Raw genomic sequence first — 22874 nt, forward strand, 5'->3', positions numbered from 1 at the left:
ATCTTCTGATATTGGTCCTGCATATCTTTCTGACATACTTCTTTCTTTGCTTCCCTTTTTTCTTTCAAATCTTGCTTAGTTTCTGTGCTTGTATTGTCCTTTTTCTTTGCTTCTTGCTCTCAATTTTATTACCTACCTCGTGATACACCTTACTCTCAAAGGCTTGTGAAGTTTTCCCAGGTACGTTTTCTTGAACTTTGAGGTTGAATCCATATCAACTTGAGTTCCGGACTAGAATATTTCTTTTTGGAAAAGGGCTTGTGAGAGTATCTGCCACCTTGAGCGATACACGAGTGGAGTGTGTGTTTGTAAGAGTGTGTAGTGCACCCCCAGAGCCATATAATCCACCTCTTAGCCACGAGCTAAGAATAGTGAGGGAGCGAGCCAACTTTTTGGTTTCACTAACGTTACTACTCACACATCTTCTTGTTTTTTAGATATTTTTTTTCCTATACAGATGGCTGAACAAGTTCCAAACCTGCCCCAGACATTAGAACAAGAGATAGACAGGTTACTCAAACGAATGAATAATTTGGAGCAACGCTCACAGCAAGTGCAACCACCACACAATGATGAGCGACACCTGCCACCAGCAGGAAGAGTGGATCCTAGATGTCAAAGGATCCAGCAGCGTAATGCGGAGTTAGGAAACATTAAACATGAAATTCCTAACTTCACCGGTGAGAAAGGACCTACCGAATACATAGAATGGGAGAATGCTATTGAAACTCATTTTTATTTAAAGCACTATTCTGATCTTACAAAAATTAGGCTAGTTGCTAAATCTTTTAAGGGGCATGCAGTATCATGGTGGCGAAAAAGAAATAGAGAGAGAGTTGCTAATTTTATTCCCTATGAATCTTGGGTTCAAGTGAGGGAAGATATGCGCCTAACCTTTCGTCCTAAATCTTTTTTCTATGATCTTGAAAGAAAATTGCAGGGAACGGTGCAAGGAAAAAAGTCAGTTGATGAGTACTACCAAACTATAAATATTTTGCTTAAACAGGGAGACATACATGAAGAAGAGACAAAAACTGTTACTCGTTTCGTACATAAGGTTGTCACAGGAAATGTCTTCTAAAATGCCTCGAATTGAGGAATCACCCAAGCCGAGTGCGAAAGCGATAGATCAACCAGTAGAGTGATATCTTGAACAAAGATGGAGGGTCGTTTCGAAGCCAAAACTCCCACCCCAATTGGGCCATTGAGATTGCACTCATCGATGCCCATAGCACCAATACCTCTAACGTCATTAACCACACAGCCAAGTGAGGTGTTGGCCTAGGTCGGGGAGGTATGATAGGCCCGCAAAGCAAAGTAGGCAGCCTAAGAGAGAAAAAAGGACGATTATGGTTGGACTTATAGGCTAGGTAAGCAGCCTAAAATAGAAAAGAAAAAAAAAAGATATCACTTCCAGTGTTGGGCTTGCAAAGCAAGGTAGGCGGCCCAAGAAAAAAAAACGATTATGGTTGGGCTTGCAGGCAAGGTAGGCAGCCCAAAGGAGAAAATAAAAAAAAAACGATATCATTCTTGATGTTGGGCCCGTAAAGCAGGGTAAGCGGCCCAAAGGGGAAAAGAAAAAAATTGATAACATTCTAGTGTTGTGCTCGCAAAATACGGTAGACAGTCTAAGAGAAAAAATTAATTATAGTTGGGCTTGCAAGCTGGGTTGACAAGCCCGGCGAGAGAAAAAAAAAAGTACATCTACTTTTCTCAGGACTTGCAGGTTGTAAAAATAGCTTGGCTAGCTCGACAACACATGCATGTGTGAAATAACAACATAAAGCAAGAAATGTGGCTCGTCGACATGCATGTAGAGAAGGAAGTCAAGAATCATTCTTGGTTGGCTCGCAAGAAGGGGAGGCGGCGAAGGCGGACTCAAGGAATCATCAAACCTCAATGAGAAAAAACAATCGAATAGACTCACACATAGGGAAAATAGCCCAAGGAAGCCCGCAAGTAGGAAAGATAGCATGGTAAACCTGCATGGAGGGAAGGGAAGGTAGCAGGGACTAAGCTATCCAAAAGAGATGAGAACCTTTCGGCCTATGAGTCTAGGCGTTAAGGTGTGAAGAAGTTTGGGTGTGTTTATACTTTTTCTATTTGTGAAAGACACCCAAAGAAAATGAGGGATATGTGATGGGGCCATGGGCCCCCGATGGCCATTTTAGTGGGAAGATATTAGTTCAAAGAAGTCCATTTTTATTGATGAGGTTTTGTCGCAAGAAGAATAAAAGTCTTGGTGGGCTAAAAATGAAGGAAACATGGTGAGAATAAAAGTCTTGGTGGGCTTAGAAGGAAGGAAACATGGTGGCCCAAAAGGACGGAACAAAATAACGAAAATACTGCTAGCAAAGTTCAAACCCGCAACCTCCCACTTGGTAACACACCTACCAACCCCCATCAATTTAATCACATTGCATATACCAAAGAACATGATGCTCTACTTATTCATGTGAAAGCGCTATAGTGGGGTATTACATGTATGCCTAAAAATTGAGAATAACCAAAGTCGTGCACTTGCCAAGCATCTAGATGGGTCTTCAACACTACATAAGAGGCATCAATGACATCATCCCTTATTTTACTATAATCATCCTAGTCCAATGACTTAGGGTCTTAATTTCCCATTGGAGCACCAGGGTTCAACATTATTATTTCTATTTATAAATTTTGGGCTTATTATTTTGGGAATTGTACATACTTTTTGGGGTCTAGCACCTAGATTTATGGTGGACTCAGTCCCTATAAAACCATCACCCAATAGTTATTGCGTAGACCGTGGTCCACACAGCCATGTGGACCATGGTCAAAAAATGACGTCGTTTTATTTAATTTTATTTTTTCGAGCGTCCAACTGCAACATACATTTTTATAACTCATAATGTACATTATTCTAAAACATAATGTACATTATTTTAAAACATAATGTACATTATTTTAAAACATAATGTACATTATATTACCCCATATGTTTCATTATTCTAACACGTAATGTACATTATTTTAACACATAATATACATTATTCTAACATATAATGTACATTATTCTAACACATAATGTACATTATTCTAACACATAATATTCACGACGATATTTTGGACCGTGGTCCACTATGGACCGTTGCCACCGTCACCTAATAATAATAATAATAATAATAATAATAATAATAATAATAATAATAATAATAATAATAATAATAATAATAATAATAATAATAATAATAATAATAATAATAATAATAATAATAATAATAATAATAATAATAATAATAATAATAATAATAATAATAATAATAATAATAATAATAATAATAATAATAATAATAATAATAATAATAATAATATTATTATTATTATTATTATTATTATTATTATTATTATTATTATTATTGTTGTTGTTATTGTTATTGTTATTGTTATTGTTGTTGTTGTTATTGTTATTGTTGTTATTGTTATTGTTATTGTTATTGTTATTGTTATTGTTATTGTTATTGTTATTGTTATTGTTATTGTTATTGTTATTATTATTATTATTATTATTATTATTATTATATGATACATTTATAGTACATAGCAAAAATAGATATGATAAATTGGATATTAGCATATATAAGCTATTCATGAGAACTTAAGATAGTTTATTACCGAGAACTATTAAAATAAATATTTCACTTGCAAACAGAATAGATCATTTTCAGAAATAATATTCTCGAGAATAAAATGACTTACCAAAGAGCAAAATAAGCCTATTACAGAGAATGTTATTCCTTTCCCAACCTATTTTGTGAACCAAACATATTGTTAGAAATTTCAATGACTTCCAATCAAACTATATTAAAAAGAAAAACACTTCTTAAAAATAAGGGAAGGGAATTGCAATTCCGTGACCAATGTCAACTAAATTTACAAAATATTTTTGATTTTGTTTGTGCAAAAGAGAAGACCCCAAAGCCTGCTAAGTGGCCATTTGCATCACGACCCTTATAGTGTTAGCCTAAATAAGACTACTTAATCGGGCCTAGGGATGATCATGAAATGTAATACCCCAATCACTCGTTTAACCCATGTCAGCAGATCATAAGTGTATTTGTTGCCCTACCTCAAGACATGAGTGGTCTTCTTAATCCTCCCATAGGATATTAGATGTATACAGTCAGCAACCAGAGGAGATAACGCATAGTCCAAGGATGTGCCTTTGAGCATAAGATTAATCACAACCTTCAAGTCGAGTTCCACGATCACCCTACCCAATCCCCTTTCTTTAACTAAATGAAAGCCTTCCCTAAGACCCCATAGCTCCACCATAAAGTTGTTGGTGATCCTAATCTTAACCATGAAACCGATAACTTATCTCCCTTAATGATGATCACGCACTAGCCCTCCAAACACTCGCTAGATTCATGTCAGTCTTCCTAACCCCATCAGTATTTAGCTTGAGCCAGTCTTTACTTGGTGGTGTCCAACTCACCCACCTCAATTTAGCTCCCTCTATCGCCCTTTTTTTTTTTAAATATATTAGCGCGTTTCTTGCCTCGTGTGCCAGCCAGGAAGCTCTTCTCGTGACCTCGTCAGGAGCTCTATTCATACCCTTGAAACCCAATCGTTATGAACTTAAATTTCTCAGAGCATGTACACAAATTTAATATATTGCAAGTTGTTATCCACTAGCACTTCATAATAAGAACAGTTCACTTCGAGCCAGCTTGTAAGTGGACCGAAGTGTAAAGGCATAAAGAACCTTGGGCTCAACATTCTTTTGCAAATCCACATTCTTGGAAAAGGTGCCTTAAGGTCTCGTCTCTGTCATCACAAGTGAGACAACTATTTTTTACTATCATACTCCTCATTGCCCACTCATTGTTCATTAGGATATTACCCTTCACCACTAACCAAATGAACATACACACCCTATCAATGCATTTCGGATTCTAGATGCACGCCAGATCTTCTTCTCCCACCTGACAACACGCAGTCATGTTATAGGAAAATTTAACATAAAAGGAACATGTACCTGATTGCGACCATAAGAGCATGTATTCCTTGTGAGCTTGATATGGAATTGATATGACCCTTATCATCTCCACTTTTTTTCTACGGGAAGTGTTAGTTTCACGAGCATGGGGTAGTCAATTAGAGGGCCAACACTACCGGAAAACTGCTCGAAATATCGACGAAAAATTGTTTTATTGCCTTTTGTGTATTTTGTGAGCTTAACCGTTGCAAGGCCCTAACAACGTATTTATACATGAAGATTAAGCCTCCGGAAAGCAAGAAATTGGTTTAAACTAGGCAAGTAAATCAACAATAAGTGTATACAATTTCTTTCCTAATTGTTATAGGATCTTCTCCGATTTTCTGCGAGATCCGCTCCAAACCGCTTTCCAAATCAAGTTGTTTCCTTTTTATGCTGGAAGAGGAACCAATCCTTTATGGATGATAGACCCGCTATCTTGGCGCTTCTCCTACCGACTCTCGCTCTGAGTCAACTTGGTCCCTCGCTGAATGACTCCCCTTATCCATTCGTCTGTCTACTTCACCTAATCGTCTGCCGGACCCCTCCACTCCATCGGTCTGCCTGACTCCCCATTCAGCAATCCGCCTTATTCCTCCATTTGACCATTCGCCTAACCCCCACATTCGTCCATTCGCTTGACTCTTCCACTCAACCATCTGCATAGCTCCTCGATTCGGCCATCCGCTTAAGTCCCCTATCCGGCCATCCGCTTGATTCCTCCACTCGGCCATCTGTCTGACTCCTCCACTCGACCATCTGCTTGCTTCCCCCATTCGGCCATCTACCTAACTCTTCCATTCAACCATTTGCTTGGCTCCCCCATTTGGCCATCCGCTTGACTCCCCCATTCGACCTTTTGTATAACTCGTTCATCTGCACCTCTTTATGGCATGCTCGTTTGACCCCCCCCCCCCCCAACCCAAGGTGTCACCTGGCTTCTTCACTCAACCACCCACCTAGCTTCCTCCTCAACTAATCGCCCAGCTGCCGCATCTAACCAGGCGCAAATCCTTACCCATCAAGAAGTATGTCCTGCAATTTCTTAGAAGCTTAGCATCGAGAATCAAGAATGAAATCACTAATCTTAGCATTAGTCACCTCCTTTGAGATGCCGATATTCACGTCCAACCTCAACAACTCCGTATCCACCCACCAATTAGACCAGAAATGTAAAGGTTGACCATTCCCTATGGAGTAATAGAACATTGAAGAAAGGACTACTATACATAATTGCTTCAAGGGTTAATGACTGAAATAGGAAGAAGTTAGAAAGCAATGACAAAAATGGGAAGGTTTTAAAAAATGTATAATTTCGAGAAAAACTCATTTGAGACATGCGTTTCTTGTCAGAAACACATATCCCAAATCAGTTTCTTTAAAAATTGTTAAGACTTTTTTTTTCCTAAAAACAACCAGAGACGTAAGTGGTACTTGCGTCTCTCGAGCGTATACGAAATGGGAGTCTCGTTGCCTTGTGTCGATGATTATTCGAATGAGTTTCTCTTCCTCATCCTCGTTTGCTAGCATTGTTCCCCGTTCCACTCTGTTTCGGCAAACACCATACTTCCTTAACCGTTTTGTTGGGATATTTAGGAAATCGAACTAGGAGGTTATTCGACGTGTTCCGACCGTAGTGACGACTTCAGAGACTTGATCTTGCCGAAGTCAAAGAGCTCGTCGACGACGGACAAATAAGCCTTCTCCAACGGCCCGCTAAACTCGAAAAAAAAAATCACTATCATCCTCGACTTCTCCATTAATACCGTCAAATTATGCCTAGACGTCAGAACTCCTGGCTTCTCTTCCCAACAAAACATAATTGTGCCACCGTGGAAGCAGGTGGGGCTGGCGAGGACGCTGGCAAAGTAGGCGCCAAAATGCAGAGGACTCGCGAGACCCATTTCGTATACGCTCCACCTCGAGTATAATATGTGAGACGCAAGTACCACTTGCGTTTCTTGTTGTTTTTAGAAAAAAAAAAAAAAGTTTTAACAATTTTTAAAGAAACTCATTTAAACATTTTGACCAAAAAAAAAAAAAAAAAAAAAAAAAAAACATATACCAAATGAACTTTTTTCAAAATTGTACATTTTTTAAAACCTTCTCAAATTATCATTTTTCTCATTGCCTTCTAACTCCTTCCTATTTCAGTCATTAACTCATTGCTTCAAACACCCACAACCACCAAAGTCTTTGGCGCGTATGGGCAACTCCGTCATTTCCAGTGTTCCGCAATCCGCATAGCCTCTAGGCTCTACCACCGTCATGTCTGGGCGGACAAAAACGCGGTGAGGGACTTGAAAGACAGGAGCACACCACGCAAGCCTTGCTTTCTCCGCCGCCACCCTCTTTGGAACAATCTTTCTTTTTCTTCCACAACTCCCTGCAATTGCATTCCCTATTTTTTCCAAACTTTTCTACTTTCGCTCTAAATTTGCTCTGGAAATCTCTCTATTGTTTAGTTAATTTTCAATAGAGATATAGGTTCTGTACATCGAGGTGATCTTCGGAGGAAATGTCGGCCATATCAAACTTTACGGCTGGCCGGCACGCCTTGACCGGAGCTGCATTGCGAGAGAGCTTGCCGATAGTTGGTTCGGAGAAGCACAGTAGGTTGAAAATGAGAATTTCAAGATCTTTGGACAAGGTATAATGTGAAGACAAAGAGCCAATAAATGAATGAATATGCAAGTACTTGGAAATTCTGGTGATTTACTTGCTGCTTTCAAATGTCAATTCTGCATATTTAGGGGCAACCTTAGGTTGGGGAATTCTATTGCTGTTAGACTCTGCTTCTTGCTTGCTAAATTCTGATTTTCTTTTGTATCTACTATTTAAAAAAAATTGCATCTTTTATGGTTTATTTAGTATTGTCCATATGTACTGCAAGCTCAACCCACACTGCATTGAGTTAAATTCTTTTTCCTTTTTAGTGCATAAAAGCTACATTATAGCATTGCAATGGTAATTTTGGGTATTCCTTTCTTCCTTATGTTGATTTGCTTACTTGATCATCATCATCCATTATTGTACTTGAATCTAAATACTTTGAAATCTTCTCTCTCAGTATCAAATGAGCAGTAATTCACCATATTCTGATGTCACTAATTTATAGCATCTTAGTTTATAATTTTCCACTTTCCAAATTTCTCAGGCAGCTCTTCGCCATTCTAATGGTTCAAGTATCCGGATGACATTGGTAGATGAGAGACTTGCACACAGAAAAGTTGTGATGCCATCTGAAGTTTTGGTATTTGATTTGCATGTTTCCACTTATACTAATGCCTTTTTACTTGATTTTGTAAATATTGAATAATGTGATTTTGATTATCTCCTTTTGCGCCTCAAAACATTCAATTGACAAGGTTATTTCTGTATGCAGGCATATGAACTCGTTCAAGGAGCCAAAGTAAGTATTATGTACTTACTGGGGCATTGGAAAATCTATCACAATTATTAGTTGGTGTTAGCCATAACTGGTTCATCAAGTTAACTGTCATTCTATGTAGTGGGGTTTTATGTTGGTTTTCACAAATGTGATTGTATCTGTGAATGTGTGGTGTATAGGTGAGATGGAGTTATATCATGGATAAATCCTTGCCTGAACCACCTACTGCAGTCCTTTTGCACGGTATTTTGGGCAGCAGGAAAAATTGGGGTAATGAAGCATTTCACTTTATCTAAATACATTTCATTTATTCTTCGTGTGCATGTTTAATGAGTGCAATCTAGCTCCTTAGAGTCGTGTTAGCCACATAATAACAATAGTGAGAAATAGTTACGTGGCTCAACATGTATCCATCCCTAACTGGCACTTCATGTGAGCATCATTGTATACTCTCTAATCCTACTCACATGCAGAAAGTGTGAGATATCTTTGGTATATTTTATTAGTAAAAGTTTGCATGACAACCAGCATTCAAAAAGATGTTTGAATGAAAGTAATAAATTAGTTTAACTAGAACTCAACTGGAATCACAAACTGTCAAATTATAAGCTAGTCACAAGTGAGCCTATGTCAGCAGTTCAGCTTTAGTAGCACACTGATTTAGCAGTTTTTCAGGCTGCAAATGATGTTAACTACACCACCCGTTTGCATACTAAACTTATGGTCTGCCCTTTCCAATTATATCACTTTCTTATTATGGGATGTCCAACAATGATTTTGAATTAAATCATTCCATGTTATGAATATCCAAAAAATTGAATTCATTACAGGAATTCAAACTCAAATTTAGTTTGATTGTTACTATGCACAAGGATGATTTTCTCTTATACTGTACATTCTCTTAAGCTCATATAAATGTATTATTGGCTTCTCCAACTAGACTGTAACTCAGAACCACATAAGGGTGTTGGGATCTGCACTTTCAATATGTTGCCTCTTATAGTGTCTTTGCATGCCCAACTGGATTCATTGTAGATTGGAATTTGTATTCCCAACGGTGGAGTGCTGCAGGAATTTTTTAAAAAAATTTCTTCAGTTAAGCTATGTTGTTGAATGTTGCAATTTCAAATTGTGTTCATTTGTAATCAAAAGTTTCTACAGGGAAAAGGGCACTACTGAGTGTATAATAGATATCAGAGTTAATACCACAAATGGTCCTCTGACTACTAGGGTAGTACTCCTTTTAGTCCTCGACTTTCAATTCAACCAAAACACATACCTCGACTTTCATTTTTTACCACAAATAGTCTTGCATTAGTCTTTCTGTTAAGTGAGTGTTAAATTTAAGGGTATTATCGTCAAATCAAAGTGTTATATTCAAACTTTCGAACCATAAAACAGCTGACTTACCTGCATACAATACCGTTCCTTTTATTATTTGCACCAGGGGTATGGATCCCCCAAACGGTGGCTACGATATTATAATAGGTATGTGACCATCTATTATAGTTCGTATAGGACTGGTTACAAGGATAAGGACCATAAATTCCTTTGAGTCCCAACGGCCACTGGATTGCACATTCCTCTGGGTAGTGAGGTCTGCATCCAGTTTGATAGGCAATTTGGAAGGTTGACTTACCTGGCGAATGAATTATTATTAATTCATTAATTTGGTAATTAATCAACTCATTAATTCAAATGGGAAGGGCGTTTCTGTATGTGATAGTTGGCGGAGGAGTGGCTGCTATGTATGCAGCCCATGAATTTGTGAAGAGAGGCATCTCTCCCGGCAAACTTTGCATCATCTCTGGCGAACTTTGCATCATCTCCCAACGAACTTTGTAGCTCAAATGAACTTATTGTTAACTATTTTAATTTTTTTTCTTTGATTTGACGATAATACTCTTAAATTTAACACTCACTTAACAGAAAGACTAGCGGAGGACTATTTATGGTCAAAAATGAAAGTCGAGGTATGTATTTTGGTCGAATTGAAAGTCGAGGACTAAAAAGAGTACTACCCCAATAGTCAGAGGACCAATTATGGTATTAACTCTAGATATCACATATTAAGATTTAAGGGAGTATTTTTGTGTTGCTGCTATTTGAAAAAATCGTGCTTTTGTAATCAAAAGTTTCTATATAGTAAAGGGTGCTTCTGATTTATAGTACATATCATATATCAAGGGAGTGTTGTTTGGTTGCAATTTGAATCTGATGTTTCTGTTAGTTTTCCAGAGGTGGAACGTGTCCTTTCCCTGAAGAATAGGCCTTTCTAGTTTGTATCTTAGACCATGTTAAGTCCTAAATTTTGTGCAGATGGCTTTTACAGGAGACAAACTTTATTAGTTCAACTTATTAACTAATATTCAAATTTCTTGTGACATAATTTAGCATATCAATATTATTTATATGTCTTGCTATAACATTTGTATCAGGAAGCTTTGCTCGGAGATTAGCCAAAGAATTTCCAAAATGGCAGGTACTGAATTGTTTTACTTGTGTGTCTTATACTCTTGGTTTACTTAATTTGCTATTCTGCATTGTCATGGAAAAGATCTTTCTGTTGACTTCAGTTTCATTCAGTTTCTCTTGGTAGACTTGTGGTGCCATGGTGATTCGACATCAATCAAGAAGAAGGGGCCTCATACTGTAGCTTCAGCTGCCCTGGATGTCTTAAAACTAGTACATGATTCTTACCTGCACTGCTGTGTTTCTAATTAATCAATTTTCTGTTTGACTCCTGATTAATCAATTGGTGTATTTCACATTTTTGGTGACTTGGATTGGGTTTTGTTTCCATTAACAATCAAGTTCTTGATTCATTTGAATGGATAAAACTAAGAAAGTACCAAACACATAATCAAATGTTCTGTGAAATCAAGCAATTCCCCTTCTTTCCCCAGTCACTTGAGAGACTATCGTGAATACTTTGCTTATATGATACATTGTTGAATATTTTTCTATTTTATTTTTGCAGCTTGGGCATCTCAGGCTCACTCCCAGAGTTGTCGTTGGTCACAGTTTTGGAGGAAAAGGTAATCTTAGCTAACCTGTTAGTGTAGGGCTTCCAATAAAATACTTCATGTTTTGATTGCTCTCTTGTTACTAATGCAGTTGCTTTGAGCATGGTTGATCAGGTTGCTAAACCACTTGCACGGCCTGTCAGAGTAAGTTCACTGTACTTGCAGAGTGCTGCCTTAATGTCAAACGTAGTACAGATTTCAATATAAAGAATATTCTGAATATCTGCTCCATAAGTATCTGACAGTTAGCAGAAAAGTTTATAGAATGACTTTAATGAGCCTCATTTACCATTGTGGTCCTTGTACTATCAATTCCCAAATTGTTAACCCTTTCAAGTTTCAACCGAATGTTTTGATGTTTTCTAGGTTTGGGTTCTGGATGCAACTCCAGGAAAAGTAAGAGCTGGTGGAGATGGAGATGATCACCCAGCTGAACTAATTACTTTTCTAAGTGCACTGCCAAAAGAGGTAAGTGCTTTACTTTTATGGTTCACTTTCCATGAGTGAATACTTCTCTTGTTATTTGTGTTAGCATCACAACAATCAAACATAATTATGCTTGAGGAAGTTATCATAAATTCATATTGATCAAAAAATTGATTTTGCATATGGCAATCATTCTTCAAGGAAGGTCTCTTCAAAACGGGATGTTGCGGAGGCTCTTACTAAGCAGGGTTTTTCCAAAGATGTGGCACAGGTATTAATAAGCCACACATTATATTGATTTCCTTAAATAAATGAATCTCTAAGTTGAAATTTTGGTTAATCCTTTTTTGTGGAAGTTATAGATAGCTTACCTCTCTCGTAATTCCCTATGTTTTTACATTTTGGTATGATTTCCAGTGGGTGGTAACTAACCTCCGACAGACCAACCCTTCTGGTACATCCCCAGCAAGCTTCTCGTGGGTGTTTGATCTTAAGGGAATTGCTGAGATGTATCAATCATATGAAGAAACAAATATGTGGTTAGCTATCCTACACTGTTTGGATGTAATCTATACTTTGCGTCATTTTTCATTATTCAATTGCTTGATTGCATAAATATCCAAGCGGATTAATAAATAATGGAGGCACTCTATTTAGTATGTCTTAATGAATAAATAAATGTTTGTCCGATATAGTGGATGTGCATGCTCTATATCATGTTTCTAAGTACAACCTTATAATGATGCATTTTATTCGATCAAGTGTTAAAAGAGGAATTTGCATTTGATAATTTAAGCTTTTGTGTAGGAAAATAGTGGAAGATGTACCCCGAGGTGTACATGTCAGCTTCTTGAAGGCAGAAAGGAGTTTGCATCGGTGGGCACTTGAGGATATTCGGAGGATTCATTCTGCCGAGGAGCAAGCTTCCAAGGAGGGAGGTGGAGTAGAGATGCATGTCTTAGAAGATGCCGGGCACTGGGTATGTTTCGTTCTCTCAACTGTTGGAATATAACTTATATAAGTATCTTCTTACTATTCTCGAGATGCTTAAAATTGTGCCAGCATTTCTATAACAAACAAAATTGAAACTGAGTCTAGATCTGCCTCACCTCTGCAATATCAATTTGACTTGCACAAATTGGTAACAAGAAGAGGTTTTGTTGCACATCATTGAATCATTCATCGTATTTGAACTTTGAAATAATAGAGAGAAAACTAACAAGCCACTGACCACTGTTGATGTTATTGCCCTGGTGACACTTCATCTTGTATACTTTTGTTACCAATCACCATCTGTGCCATTGCCGTTTGCCTCATTGAAGTGAATCATATAACAATGTTACAGGTGCACGCGGATAACCCAGACGGATTATTCAAGATTCTTTCATTCTCGTTCCATGGATTTTAAAGTTGGAATACATTGACATTGATGGTCCTGCAGATTAGGAAAATTACCTGAGCCCGCAAACATCATTGACCTCTTTTTCCAGTGTGGTAAGTGTATCATTTTTTACAAATTTTGTATGAGGGCAATGTGTAAAACCAATATTCATTCAGGCATGAGATTTGTACATTTATTTTTTTTTCTAGAAATTGTAAATCGAATAAGATGTATTCTAAGAGTTATGATCATTTATTTCATGATCCGTGAGATCTCATGAAACAGTTTCACATGAGAGTCACTCTTCATAGGTCAGTGTAATCAAGGTTATCAAGGCGGACTTTCTAGGAGAGATGTCACCAACTGTCTAGTCGACTAGACGATGAGTATTAAATAAATAAAATATATAAAATATATACATATGTATTGAAAATATCTTGTCTTGGGCAGCTTATTTACTTCAAGTTGCCTTTAGTAGATGAATAGTTTTTCCTAGAATAATGAGAAGTTTAGTATTTATTGTGTATATTGAAAATATCTTGTCTTGGGAAGCCTTTTTGAACCCTATTTATTTCAAGTCATCTTTGAGAAAATGAATAGTTTTTCCTAGAGTAGTGAGAAGTCTAGTATTTATTGATAACATGTCAGGGTGAGGTAGTGGGCTTTGTTCGGAACAGGAGGACGACGCCGGAGCCCGAACCGCGCCGCCATCGGAGCCTCCACTCGCCTCCACGCGCCGGCGCGTGAGGCAGATTCCGACGTCTTCTCCGGTTGAAAATTACACCGGTCAACTCGCCTTAGTGTGTAGGTGCTGCTCATGTATGTTTTGTGGGGTTTTGGGTTGTATTTTGCACTTAGGCGAGGCGAGCGGACTAGGTGCAAGGCTGTGACCGCTCAGACGCCTAGGCGGCGCCTTGATAACCCTGAGTGTAATGATTAAATTTATCAAATTTAAGTGCAGTGATTAAACAAGGAATTCATAGAACAAGTTTAAAATAACTTTGAAAATAAAGAATGCCAATTTTCAGTACTGGATAAGGAGCCATGAAGAATTCAAGTTGGCTACAAATTTACTCCTAACTAAAATGGCAGACCAATTTCAGCAGCAGCAGCAAATAATGTACTGGAGTCACAACATTATCTAAATTAATCACAGTTAGCGGAAACAAGATACAAGACTGTTCGGATTAATCTCAACTAAATTTACACAGTTGTCTCATCAAACAAGTGAATGGTCGATCACAGAAATGGCAGACAGGGCCATGCTGCCACTAGTGCAAATTAGGGACATTTTCTTTGAACATATGAAGCCCCATGTTCTTCATACCTGTAGTACAGAAACGACAAATTAAAGTGGCTAAAAGATATTGTAGTGAAGATCTTTGTTGTGACTGAACAAATGTACCCAATAAACTAACAATATGGGAAATTGAATTGCAACTGAAAGTTGCATAGAGAAATAATACTTACTCAGATTTTGAAAACCACATTTGCTGAAAAGAACCAAGTGATGCCAATATACTGCCCCCTATCCATACACTGCATAAACACACATGTTCAGAAAGATGCACTTAACTACATAATAAGGGTTATATTGTTTTCTCAGTCATCATTCTTGGCAGTTGGGAGTGAATTTCTTTGACAGCCAACAAGAAAACAAACACCATTCAAAGAGGTGGATCAATGTAAGCAACTTGAATGAAAATAAAAGGTGATGAGGCTGGGGAAAATTAAAGGATGTGCTTCGTCTCAACTAAAAGCCTAAGCTGATAGTTGAACTGCACATCCCCGCACGTATGCACATCCAATTACTTTTTTATAGGCTCCAAGCAATTGGGTCGAGGCGGAGATTCAAACTCATGACCTCTTGCATGGGGTTAGCTCTGATACCAAATTGAATGATATGTCCCGTCACAACTAAAAGCTTAAGATATAGTTGAACTACACATTTATGTTTATATATTATATATGCCCTACAGGGAAAATGATGGAAGTAAATCCCAACCTGAATCTCCTTTCTGTTGCATTTCCACTTGCCAGTACTTTGACTCTTGCTGCTTGTGGAGATTCCTGCAAATGCAAGTAACAAGGAGAAAAAAAAAAAAAAAAAAAAAAAAAAAAAAAAAAAGAACCATTCAACTGATTAAATACATATATGCAATAAGATTGATTCCTCGAGTACCAGAACATATGGGAGTGTATGATTTTCTCTAGTTAACACACCTATTGAGGAATCACATACTACAAATATATAAATGCACAAACTGAGAGAAAGCCTCAAGGGGCAACAATACCTCAAGCAAATCTTTCTCAAGACGTTCTTTTAGTTGTTGCATTGATGCTGTTCCCCCAGAAAGCTGTATGATATAGGCAGCATATCAACTAATATGTCATCAAAAGTTTCCAAGCAGGATAATGAGTAACATCCAAAATAAAGGGCAGTCATCATATCATAAGTTTTAAATTATAGAAGTATTGTGAATGTAATGATAAAGTATACTGAATCATCTGTACAAATATACTATTAAAAAAAAAACACTTCTAATTCAGATGTCCCAGGACAGCAACAGCTATGAGCTGACAATAGAGTTTGATGTGAACAAGAAAGAGCAAACTAATGAACACAATGCAAGTCCCAACCCATATATATGAATGCTAACTACCATTGGAAAAAAAAAAAAGTGGGGAAAGAACAGAAGAAAATAAGAGCTCCATACATGTTTTAATAAATTAAAAGATCATAGAAAAGTACTCAAAGGTTTACCAATATACTACTATAGAGTTCTCTTCGAATGTCCACATCACACCTACTTATACTCTCAATGACCTGAAAAGTTTTAAGCATCAATTATTTCTCCAAAAGGAAGAAGCAATGTTTCTTCGCTGTACTTATCAAAGATTATGTTGTCAGATAAATAGGACTTACCATTTGTGGGAGACCACGGAGAGAAGTAGCAGTCTCGGCAAAACTTTCCATTCCAGGGATGGTCTGAGATACACAAATAAAAAAGGAACCATCTCAAGAATAATACTCCGTATCTAAATTGCAACACATTGACCCAATAGTGATATAAAGTACTTCTAACCATGACAAAGTGAAAATAGTACTCGTAAGTTCAATATCAAAAAGCAAATGCCATTAAAGAAGCAACAAACCAGTACGGAAAACATTCATATTAAAATCAATGTTGTAAAAATCACTAGGCGCCTAACTAATACTCCCTCCGTCCCACTTTATGTGTCTGGTTCGGTTAACAAGGCTTGACTGAAGTTATTTTTAATTCAATTTTTCAAAATATTAAGTTTAATATTAATATACAAAATTTATATATTTAGAAACTACATTGAAAGTTCTATTAAACACAAAATCAAATTTAAAAATAAGTAAAAAATACTAAAGAAAATAAGCAAAGAAAGAGTTGGTTTGACCAATAAATAGTAAACAAGACAGGTGAAATGGGGCAAAGGGAGTATATATATGTGTGTGTGTTATTTTGTAGACTTCTAGGCAACTAGCAAGTATTCCTCCCATAAAACACAAATGTTCAATAGCACATAATACTCCAACCATAACACATACAATCCATCAAAGTAGCAAATTTTTTTTAAAAAAAAATGAAAAACAAAAAAATAAAAAATGGCTGTCGAGGCCTACTAATCAGCCAAGTGCCGAATTTCCTGTTCTTCCCTTCAGCCTAGGGGCGCCTGATAAGGCACTAAGTCAAGATACAAATGAAAAAGTAACCCATCAATCAAGCATCAGATTTGCAGATCACAAATGGAGCATAACTCATGGGATTGGTGCAGAAAATTAGGGGAAGACAAATCACATAATTTATGCTATTCACTTAATCTCTTCATTGTATGGAAGTATAAATAAGGAGCCTCCCCTAGTGTTGAAGCCATCGAATATTCATTATTAGAAAATAATAGCTATTATAGTTGGGCAAGAATCCATTCTTGCTAGAGCATACTTCACAGTAGCCTTGTTTGTCCTTATTCATTTCAATCCTATGAATCTCCATTAATTCTTCCTCATTTGCTCTTTAGTCTTTACGCTAACAAGTAATGCAGAATTGATAGGATTGAAATGAATAAGGACTAACAAGGATACTGTAAAGTATCCTCCAGCAAGAATGGATTATTGCAAACTATAATAGCTATTATTTTCTAATGAATATTTGATGCCTTCAACACTGGGGGAGGCTCCTTATTTATAATCCCATACAATGAAGAAATTAAGTAAATAGCATAAATAATGTGATTTTTTTTCCCCTGATTTTTCGCTCCAATCCCATGAATTATGCTCCATTTGTGATCAGAAAATCTGATGCTTGATTGATCGGTTACTTTCCATTTTCATTTGTATCTTGACTTAGTGCCTTATCAGCGCCTAGCAACTAGGTGACCACCTAGCCCCTATTTTTACAACACTGATAAAAATGGACAGATGGACTAAAAGAACAAAACTATCAAATCTCAAATGGTTCCCTGAAGCACAAAGGGAAATACACACACACACAGACATACATAAACATTGCACTGACAATCATTGCCATCATTCGAGAATCGAGATACAAAGGCCCCAGGAAGAAATATTGAATCTTATGGACAGGGCAAAACATGAAATCAATACCATATGAATCTTAGTGACACCAACCTGAACCAAAGAAGGATTGAATAAGATGTCAGGGATCTTGAATCTGTCTGCGCCAATTTCTATGGTCCTGGATGATAATTTAAAGCAAAGAGCACAATCAGAAGACAATTTAGTAACACTAGTACCAAAGATTAAATAAATAAATAAACAGCACTGAATTCATTTGTGGCACAGAGCCAAGTGGCCCTAAATGAAACCAGCTAAAGATAAAACTAAGACCAAGGGGAAAAAAAGGATCAAGAGGCTCCAAAGTTTTTGAGTCAAGAAAGATCTCCAAATGAATTGATAGGTCATCCTCAGAGTTCATGAACTTACTGCCCATCAGGAAGCTCATAAGGCGTCATTGGAATGTTTGAGTATGAACTATCTGCAGGATAAAAAGTATCAACATAATTTGAATGTTGTAAGAGCAAACAAGCTATAACAAATGTACAAGGAATTTAAACCAAACCGACCAAACCAACTAGCATGATGGAGAAAAACTGGTAATAGTAGATCAGTTAATATAGCTAAGTATTCATGCACTCTCCCAACTAGGTTACAATTAAGGCTTAGTTTAGTTGATAAGTATACTCTGAATACTTTGTATAATTTCTCCCCCTTTACTCCGAATTGCTCCAAACACCTAGAAACCTAAAAAGAGACTTCCCCCTTTCCATTTTGTTATTTATCAATTATAGCAGCTCATCATATGTCAAAACTGTCAAATAGCATTATTTTCAACTTAGTAGCACACTAGCACGTATACAATTGCATAGTGCCACTAAATTTCTCATATTTTCTTCCTTAAAAAGAGTCAGAATGAAATGAGAACCATATAAAACATGGCAGCGAACTTTGATATTTCCACTAGGAAACTGCGAACTATGATGTGATTTTATTTTATCACCAATAAAGGGTGCACCATTGGTTAGAGATTAGAGAAGTAATCATGGAAACTTGTAGAGAAATGCTTTATCACATTCAGATCAATATATAACAATGTAAAGAAATTGGGAAGAATCCAACATAAGAGGAGCACAGACCATCATATGGAGTATCTGGAGCTCGGCTCACACATTCTTTGATGTCACTGGCAATCACTTTCTGTGAAAAGAAAAAAAACATTTGAGTACAGGAATGAAAGGTTACAATAATTGAACATAAAAAATTCTAACAAGAAAGTTACCTGGCAGTAAAGTTTGTAACTTTCAGTTGTATTAGGAAAATCAAGATCCACTATCTGAATGTAAATTTTAGAAGTATTGAAGTTAAAAAGGAAGAAAATGAAATGTAGTGATAACACCAAGCACAAAAGTAAAATAAATAGTGCATAAGTTAAATACTAGCATTAGGTTACACAAACTTCAAAATAATAATTTTTGTTCAGTGCAATTTCCAAGCTCTCAACTACAAACAAAAGTGCTACTCCGTATTTCTTAAGTCTTAACTACACAGTATGATGGTCTCAGAGTCTGAATATAAGTGTACACACTCTTGAAAAAAAAAAACAAACTAGGGTCTCAAGTTTTCTTTCTTTATTTGAGGACAACAAAGAACTTGAATAGTTCACTTCTAGCAGAAAACCTTCACAGTACAAGGCTAACATTATGAAGGCACACATAAAGAGAAACCAACCTAAACTTCAAGGATTACAGGAAAATAAAGCAAATCATGATAAAAATAATATAGGTGAAGTACAGAATTAATCATTAAGCTAATAACCTGAAATTCTCCTGGCCGGATTTCTTTTCTTTTGAAAGAATATCGAGGTTTTATCTGCAGTTCAAGGACAAGGAGAAAAAGGAAATGAATGATCATATTAAGAAATATCTGAAATCTGAATCATCTCAATTAATCATGTCTTAGGATGCACATTGAAGTGAAAGTAACTCACAAATATGCCCTTTTGTTCCAGACTTTTCATCAAGGCCTCAGTAAGCACTTCTCCCCCTATAGGAGATGTAGTAACAGCCTATTGTCAAAGTGTGAAGCAATAGCAAATTAATTAAAAGGAAACCTTGAAAAAAGAAACAAATTACAAGCTAGGGAAATAGATTAATAGTATCTGGTATGTTATAATTTAACATTTATAACCAAATGCAGTCTCAAACACATCAAAATTTCCAGCTTAATAGACCTTGTTGAGCACCCTCCATTTCCACACATGATCATATTTTTAATTTATTGTTTTAATCCAAATTTTATTTATGAGAACAGAAAAGTGTACATGATTATCAAAAGAAATTATACAGGTGATAAGCATAGTGGATTCCTTGATTCCAACCCTATCCTTTAAACTTTTTCACATTTCATAAACCAATAAACATGGCCAGATGTTCATTTCAGGATCCATGAACCTTTTTCTCCATCTTCAGGAAGCCATGTATCAGTTCCTACCCTGAATTAAAGTTGTTCAGTTTCAACCACATTTCCAGGACTTTAAACCCCACATCAGATTCCAAGTTTTCAGTCAGTAAGCAGCCTATACCCAATACATTTACATATTTAAAGGGAATTACCTTTTGAAGAACGTATCCATCATGCACAGGAGCAATGGTAGTTGATCCACCACCACTGAGTCAATTAGCAGCAGGGTGCAAAGCATTAGAACTTGTTTAAGCAAATATACCATAAACTACTGGTAAAGTTGTAAACTGATGCAAGCAAGAAACTCCATAGCTAAAGAAGTTTTTGCGTTATATTTTTGTTGGTGAAGAATTGAATTAGAAGTTTAACACGTCATATTTTACGATATTTTTTCAGCCTAGTATTTCCAAGCAAGTTTGATTGTTTGTTTTAGACGAACTTATTTGTAAATAATGTCCAAGAAGTAATCAGAACTGATTTTTTTCAAGAAGTGAATAATCTCCTACCTATCTACGACCAAAGAAGTGGCGCGTCCTGATGCAAAAGATGTTAGAACCTGGCATTAAAAGAAACACAACCAGTCATTTAGCAATCACACACTCAATCACAATCTCATAAAATAGTAAGCTAAGATGAGAAAAGAAATGATCTTAGGTCCGAGACTCTGAGTCAATTTACATCAAAAAGACAAAAACAAAACCAGAAAAAAACAAAAACAAAAAGGAGGATAGAAGTGAGAACTCACAGCATTTTTGGCCAAAAACAAAGCAGGGACTTGGTATTTTTCAAACATAAGCTCTGCAGCCCTGTAAAATTAGTTTTCAGTCAACTGCAGTCTTTTACTATATCAATAATAGAGTGTGGAGGAAGTAACCGAAGTATGTCAAACATTAGATTGTTTTGTTATACAATGTTCTCTCTCTCAGCGCTTCATAGCATGCTTTGTCTAAATGATTATTTGTTACATCTAGTTTATAAGTTCAGGTATCAGGAATTTACAATGTGCAATAACTACCTGAAGTATTGTTCTTGAAGGTAAGAACCCTTTCAGTTAATCATTGAAATATTACAATGATGACATTGCTCATATATTGCATAATGAATGAAATAGTTTTGCCTGCATACTCACTTTTCTCTCTGTTGTTGAGTATTGGAACATGGCTCAGCAAGTAGCATTGGATGCTCTTTAGGATCAATCAGCAAGCATTCCCTACAAGTGAAAAAAGTCAAGAACCTTGTGTTTTAAGAAGGAACTTAGACTACCATTAATTTTCCAATGCAAGTAAGCAGTTAAAAGTTGAAAAACAGAGGGAACCTTTCAAGGAAAGAAAAGAAATGGTCTAGTACCTGAAGGCATGGTCCCATATGTTTTCAACAATTTCCCAGTCCGCAACTATTCCATCCTTAATGGGTGAGAGTGCCTGAGGAAATAGAACGTTTGCCATTCATATAAATAATATAATTAGAAAAGGTGAAGGAATAACATCTCAAAAGCATTAGAGCTTTGCAAACTGACCTCCATGTGATCCCGGCGGAATCCCAAGGATTGAGATCCTACATACAATTTTCGCTTGCCCTTGGACTTAGAGTCAGGGGCAGATCCAGAATTATTATCTGGATTATCAGGATTATCAACTTCCATTTGATCAATTGATCCAACAATCTTCACAGAAAATCAAAAAGTTAACATGAGCTGAAGCAAAACAAACATATAGGAAAAGACAGCTCATATAACTGAGAGTCTATAACATACTGTCATACTTCTAAAACTTACAAAACCAAAACAAAATCAGTAACAAACTGGGGACCAAAACGAAATGCAATCATTGTACAACCCATAATCCATGTTTCAATGGCTATTTTTTTGTATGATGAGGGAAACCCCACAACCCTTTCGAGTGTGAGTAAACCCCCGCCTTGTGACCCTAGCCGGACCACAAGAAGTAAACCAGTCTAAGTTACTCATAGCTGACCCGCTCAAACCAAGGGGGCAAAGGATTCAAACTCTTGACCTTGTGGTTACAAGTGTGGATCTCTTGCCATCTTGGTTGGGGTTACCCCGTTTCAATGACTATTTTAACTATAATAATGCAAGCCAGACTTTGAAGTAAACAAATTTGTATATTTTAACTATAATGCATAAGTTTCTATGACCTCACTGGCATTGCTAAACCCTATCACAAGTTACCCACGCTCCCAAGTTTGAAACTTGGCCAGTTTCAAGATTCAGAAAAGTGAAGGGAAAAACGTAAAATTGGTTGAGAGAGTAAATGTGGGTGTAACTTACAGAAGGAAAAACGGCTTTGGGAGCATCTTCGCCAGCGTAACCAGCCTTGCAAGTGTGAGAACCCAAGTCTACGACTATCGCAGAGACTTCATCTGCAGAATGTAAAAAAGACAACGCCCGATAGATAGATTTAAACAAAAACACAGACAGAAGTGCCGAATTTTTGTACGAATAAGTGTATAGATGATAATTTCTGAAGACTTTACCTCCTCCGTACATGATTGAAGAAGAAGTGTCTGAGCTTGCAGAATGCCAGAGGGATTGAAAGGGTTTTAGGGGTTTTCAATTTTCTTCTCGCGGTTCATGTCCAGAATATTCAATTCATTACCGGTACTAAATA

At 36.7% G+C, this 22874-nt stretch overlaps 2 protein-coding genes and 2 long non-coding RNA genes across 5 annotated transcripts; 2 read left to right on the plus strand and 2 right to left on the minus strand.

Annotated features, from left to right (window-relative positions):
• Positions 1 to 1638: 1638 nt before the first annotated feature.
• Positions 1639 to 22528, plus strand: LOC109148791. The gene is made up of 4 exons (XR_002048882.1): positions 1639 to 1650; positions 2131 to 2136; positions 18073 to 18078; positions 22216 to 22528. It is a non-coding gene; the product is annotated as an uncharacterized LOC109148791 (long non-coding RNA).
• Positions 1910 to 10446, minus strand: LOC109148792. The gene is made up of 3 exons (XR_002048883.1): positions 10341 to 10446; positions 5320 to 5324; positions 1910 to 1922 (listed from the first exon to the last, which is right to left on the minus strand). It is a non-coding gene; the product is annotated as an uncharacterized LOC109148792 (long non-coding RNA).
• Positions 7221 to 13499, plus strand: LOC109148790 (protein ABHD11). 2 transcript variants are annotated; one of them, XR_002048881.1, is made up of 15 exons: positions 7221 to 7664; positions 8172 to 8267; positions 8400 to 8426; positions 8585 to 8675; positions 10844 to 10887; positions 10992 to 11090; positions 11386 to 11443; positions 11523 to 11575; positions 11798 to 11899; positions 12063 to 12128; positions 12275 to 12396; positions 12665 to 12836; positions 12920 to 13011; positions 13067 to 13110; positions 13203 to 13499. XR_002048881.1 is itself a non-coding variant. In XM_019296523.1 (14 exons), exons 2-14 carry the CDS (start codon positions 7533 to 7535, stop codon positions 13263 to 13265), a joined length of 1125 nt encoding a protein of 374 aa, XP_019152068.1. In that variant the 5' UTR covers positions 7243 to 7380; positions 7427 to 7532; the 3' UTR covers positions 13266 to 13499. The 2 variants fall into 2 exon arrangements, 1 of the variants encoding a protein (XP_019152068.1); XM_019296523.1 differs by lacking the exons at positions 12920 to 13011; positions 13067 to 13110 and having other exon boundaries at positions 7243 to 7380; positions 7427 to 7664.
• On the minus strand, positions 14215 to 22849 carry LOC109148789 (actin-related protein 4-like). The gene is made up of 20 exons (XM_019296522.1): positions 22741 to 22849; positions 22535 to 22626; positions 21764 to 21910; positions 21595 to 21668; positions 21377 to 21457; positions 20993 to 21053; positions 20754 to 20803; positions 20400 to 20454; positions 19775 to 19852; positions 19603 to 19656; positions 19067 to 19120; positions 18924 to 18984; positions 18214 to 18265; positions 17899 to 17965; positions 16165 to 16227; positions 16003 to 16065; positions 15533 to 15595; positions 15244 to 15308; positions 14709 to 14777; positions 14215 to 14565 (listed from the first exon to the last, which is right to left on the minus strand). Exons 1-20 carry the CDS (start codon positions 22751 to 22753, stop codon positions 14520 to 14522), a joined length of 1308 nt encoding a protein of 435 aa, XP_019152067.1. The 5' UTR covers positions 22754 to 22849; the 3' UTR covers positions 14215 to 14519.
• Between the last annotated feature and the right edge of the window lie 25 nt (positions 22850 to 22874).

The sequence above is a fragment of the Ipomoea nil genome, unplaced genomic scaffold (assembly GCF_001879475.1).
Source record: "Ipomoea nil cultivar Tokyo-kokei standard unplaced genomic scaffold, Asagao_1.1 scaffold2144, whole genome shotgun sequence".
NCBI classification, from domain to species: domain Eukaryota; kingdom Viridiplantae; phylum Streptophyta; class Magnoliopsida; order Solanales; family Convolvulaceae; genus Ipomoea; species Ipomoea nil.